Source organism: Penaeus vannamei, chromosome 5, assembly GCF_042767895.1.
Source record: "Penaeus vannamei isolate JL-2024 chromosome 5, ASM4276789v1, whole genome shotgun sequence".
In the NCBI taxonomy this organism is placed as follows: domain Eukaryota; kingdom Metazoa; phylum Arthropoda; class Malacostraca; order Decapoda; family Penaeidae; genus Penaeus; species Penaeus vannamei.
In genome coordinates, this window is record NC_091553.1 from 21,098,733 (window position 1) to 21,103,732 (window position 5,000).

At 26.7% G+C, this 5,000-nt stretch overlaps 1 protein-coding gene across 3 annotated transcripts in view; it reads left to right on the forward strand.

Annotated features, from left to right (window-relative positions):
* LOC113818300 (trimethyllysine dioxygenase, mitochondrial) overlaps positions 1-5,000 on the forward strand; it is a 9,408-nt gene that overhangs the window by 1,679 nt on the left and 2,729 nt on the right. For all 3 annotated transcript variants that reach the window (XM_070121937.1, XM_070121936.1, XM_070121935.1), the window contains 7 exons: positions 1,812-1,855; positions 2,029-2,238; positions 2,564-2,697; positions 2,858-2,950; positions 3,347-3,522; positions 3,654-3,878; positions 4,321-4,454. In XM_070121937.1, the coding sequence (XP_069978038.1) occupies positions 1,812-1,855; positions 2,029-2,238; positions 2,564-2,697; positions 2,858-2,950; positions 3,347-3,522; positions 3,654-3,878; positions 4,321-4,454 (1,016 nt within the window). The remainder of the gene's footprint in view (positions 1-1,811; positions 1,856-2,028; positions 2,239-2,563; positions 2,698-2,857; positions 2,951-3,346; positions 3,523-3,653; positions 3,879-4,320; positions 4,455-5,000) is intronic.

The following is a 5,000-nucleotide window of genomic DNA, read 5'->3' on the forward strand; positions in this document are numbered from 1 at the left end:
TAATAGTTAAAGAAATAATAATAGTAATAGTAGAAGTCAATATAATAATGATGATGATATTAATAATGATAATAATAATGATAATGATAATCATAGTAATAATAACAATGATAATGATAATAGTAATGATAATGATAATAGTAATAGTAATGATAATGATAATAATGAAAGTAATAATGATAATGCCAAATCAGTAATAATAATGTTAGTGATAGTGGTAATAATAATAACAATAATAATAATAATAATAATAATAACAATAATAATAATGATAATAATAATAATAGTAATAAAAAAATAGTAATGAAAAATAAAAACTAATGGTTATAATAATGATAATAATTTTTATAACAAGGATAATTGTAATAATAATGATAATAGGAATAGTAATTGTAATAATAATGATAATAGGAATAGTAATTGTAATGATAATGGCATTGACAATGATATTGATAATGATGATAATAATCATAACAATAACAACAATGATAATTATAATGTAAATGATGATGATGATGATTATGATACTAATACTGGCACTAAAATTAATACTTCTAATAATAATAATGATATGGATAATGATGATATTGATAGTAATAATAATGATAATATTGATAATAATAATAATAATATTGAAAATAAAAATAATGATGATAATAATGATAATGGAAACAATGATAATGATAAAGATAGTAATGATACTTTTGTAAACAATAATGATAATATTAACAATAATGATAATGATAATGATAGTAATAATAATAATAATATTAACAATAATAATAATAATGTTAACAATAATTATGAAGACTAAAAAAAATAGTAATAATAATAATAATAATAATAATAATAATAATAATAATAATAATAATAATAATAAGAAAGATAATAATAATAATGATAACAATAATAATAGCAATAATAATAGTAATAATGGTAATGATAATAATGATAATGATAATGATAATAATGAGAACAGTCATAATAATGATAACATACGATGAAGATGACCATAATAATGGTAATAATAAGGATAATAATAACAATGACAAAATGATGATGATAAGGCTTAGCTTAATGATAATGATAATATATATATTTATGAAGATAATGATAATAATAATAAGAATAATGATAACAGTTATAAAAATGATAATGACTACAATAATAGTATTAATAATGATAATGATAATGATGATGATGTTAATGATGGTGATGATAATGATAATAATAATGAGAATAGTAACAATAATGATTATGATAATGATAATAATGATGAGAATTATAATATCTGGGATATTGATAGGGATAATAATAATGATTAAAGATTTTAATGAAAGGATGATAAGGAATCCTTATGAAAGTAATGATGAGGATGATGGTGGTGATGATGATGATAATGATAATGATTTATGGTAACGATAACAAAAGTAACATTAAAAATTGTTTTAATATTTGATGTAAGTAATGATATGGAATGGTAACAATGCCAATATAGTTAATAATAAAATTGTTAATGATGAAAATAGTAATTATATTTATGAAGCTGAGCATGATTATATTATGATTATATAATCGTGATAATATTTTTCGTGATAGTATAGATAATGTTTAATGTAGGCTATTTATGAATGTGTATGTAAATTTATACAGCTTGTAGATTATTGTATTGTACTACATTTTTATTATATTGTCTTCATAGTGTACTATAAGGACACATGATTATTTTTGGGGTGTGTGGTTTATGATATTTTAAAGGTAAGAGTCTAATATCCTCTCCTTATATAGACTAATATCCTCTCCTTGTATAGACTGCAGAGTAGAACCTTTTCAACTCCTCCACTGGGAACAGCAGGTATATGAATTTCTTATGGTAACATATACATTGTGATAAAGTATAATGTGTATATATACTTTAGGTACTATATTAGGCTATATTATAGATATTGCCTCTTACAATGTTTGTATATGATGTATATATATGAGCCTGTATAAATTATCTAAATTCTTGTAAATCCATAATTGTAGAAGTCCTAGATGCAGGCACACGCTTAGAGTTGAGTCACCCACGCTGGCCACATACTCTAGCTCTAACTTATCCCTGGCTGCGAGACCATTGCCGCTGCCCCAAGTGCTACAACTATAAGACATTCCAAAGAATTCATGATGTGTACAAGATTCCTCTAAACATTCGCCCCGCTTCAGTCAAGACAAGCAAGGATGGGGTGGTGATAGAGTGTCAGTTGAATTCCTATACATTTTCTATGTTAAAACTTTGTTATTATTGTTATTATTTTTTAAGGTTAATAATATTTATTCTTTTTATAGAATTCTAATGTCTTTTGTCTAATTCAAAAGAACAAATTAAGAAACCTGTGCACTGATAGGATAGGGCACTTTTTGTTTCATATTTCTATGCTGGCAATTTCAACATATCATTTTTTAATCAGATATGAATTCTGATTTTTTGTTTGACTTAGCCATTTAGTTACTGTATTTTCTCATGATCAGTAATTGAAGTAAACCTTCAGGTGCTGATTAAGAATACTTTTAAAATCCGTAGGGCCTGACGGTCACAAATCACAATATGATTACAAGTTCCTGTGGCAGAACTCCTTTGAGGGCAAAAGAACTTCTTTCAAGGAGCAACGTGTCTTGTGGACTGCCGCTAAATTCCCCAAAGAACCATTGACTACAGTGAGTTGATATAAACGTTGGAATGTTGTGTAATGGAATTATTATTTTTTCTGCATTATGTTGCATTATATTTGGATTTGCTTGAACAGTTGTCAAGATCTAACCAGATGACATTAATGTGTTTTCCAGGTACTTATATCTGGTGTTTATATTTACACAGGTACCACTGAGTGAACTTACTAAACCAGACAAAGAAGGCTTGAAAAAGCTGATTTCCTCTATTATGAAATATGGCTTTGGCTTCATTTCGGAGGTACATTTTTCTGTGATATTTAAGTTACCTATGCAGGAACAGTTTGTATATTGAAAAGTATATAGATCAAATGAGTTGAATGTATTTACATTAAATTTTGTATGAAGTGTAATATTAATTCCTTAATTGCTCTAATATTGATGGTTACTTATAGATTTAATACATTTTTTTTTTAGTATGAATTGATCAAATGTTTGTTTTTCTATGTGATCTGTGATATAATTATTTACCTACTTGATAGATATGGAGTTTTATTTGATAATGCATTGTAGATGTGTTTAGGAAAGAAAAAATAAATACTAATAAAACAATAATTACCAGTTTTTGCTTGAAAAGAAACAGTACTGCTTAGCATTCTTTTCAAGTGATATTGGAGACAAGAATGAACATTGACAGGTACCAGCAGATGTGGAGTCAACACGTGCAGCTGTAGAACAAATATGTCCATTAAAAAAGACCTTCTATGGAGAAGCATGGGCAATGGAAGCAAACATGGAATATGCTGATACAGCATACTCTAAAGAAAGATTGGGAGCTCATACTGATACAACCTATTTTTCCCAAGCCTGTAGGTAAGTTACTTTTTGATAATGATTTAGTATAGATTTTATAGAAAAACCTGTATGATATTCAGAGTGATTGATATTGTTATTTTTATTTTTTCCTTTGAACTTAAACATTTTCAACAATTTTTTTGTTCTAGGATCCAAGTATTTCACTGCTTCCTTGCAGCAGACCAGGGTGGGGAAAATTTACTTGTGGATGGCTTTAGTGTAGCGAAGCAGTTTCGAGACCGACATCCTGAAGGGTACAAATTCTTATCAGAAACAGCAATACCATCTGAATATATAGACGAAGGAAGACACCACTTATCTTTAGACACGATCTTCAAGCATAATCCTGCAACTGGTCGGATTAAGCAGTTCAGGTTTGTATTAATATTTTTATTCATCTTTCTTATTGGTGTATGTTGTATAAAATAAAATTGTCTTTTTTATTTATATTTTTCATGCTTGTTTTTTTGAAATATGTATTTTCCTGTTGAGGAAACATTTTTCTGTTTTTACTTGATTTGAATATGCTAGAAGCCATGAAAATTTGACTCATATTTATACTGTTTTTTAGGATAGATTTATTACATATACACATTGGATTCTGTGCAAAGAGTTTCTTATATTGTATTTTTTATAGATTATTAAAACATTCTAGCCCAAAAACTAAAGATGATTTTAGATTTTGATGTTATACAGATTCATTAATGAATTAGAATTAACAGTTTAATTGTTGGTTGATTAACATAAGGAATGAAAAAGAAATAAGAACTATTTGTCAGTCAGTAATTTGTGTTCAAGCTGTATTTTTGCTTTCAGGTACAATATATATGACAGGGCACCTCTCTCATCCATTCCTCTTGAACACATGCAAGAATTCTACTTGCACTTAAGAAACCTTACCAGCATTATCCGAAATCCAAAGAATGAATATTGGATAAAGTTAGAGCCAGGTAAGAATTGCTGACTCTTGTGTGTTTAGCCATTTTTAAAATTTGTCTTTGTACTACATTTTATGTTGGAAGTTATTTTCAGATATTAGTTGTGATTCTATAGATTGACTTTTCGTAGACTGTCTTGACCTACCATGAAAGATGTAAATAGTATTGGATGTAATATTTGTAATAAGCTATTAGATAATTATGAATAAATGCTATTAATCTTATCAATTTGTTGAATGATTGATAGAATTAGAATAGGTTTTCTCACATAGTATGAAAGATTGCTCATTGATTTTTATTTTATTTAGTAAACACTTCTATTTATTTTTTGGTGTAAGTTGCTTTTATACAAGGTGATTAAGAACATCATTTGTATGAGAATGTAAATTTTTTAGAAAGTTCTTGTTATATAATGCTGGAATGACCCTTAGTTATCCCAGTTTGCATTTTTTGGTTTAATGAATTCATCATTAATATTTGCTCCTTTACATGGCAAATATGAAATCAATTCAGTGATATTCACCATGACAGTAATATTGCTTCCCAGATTTTTTTTTT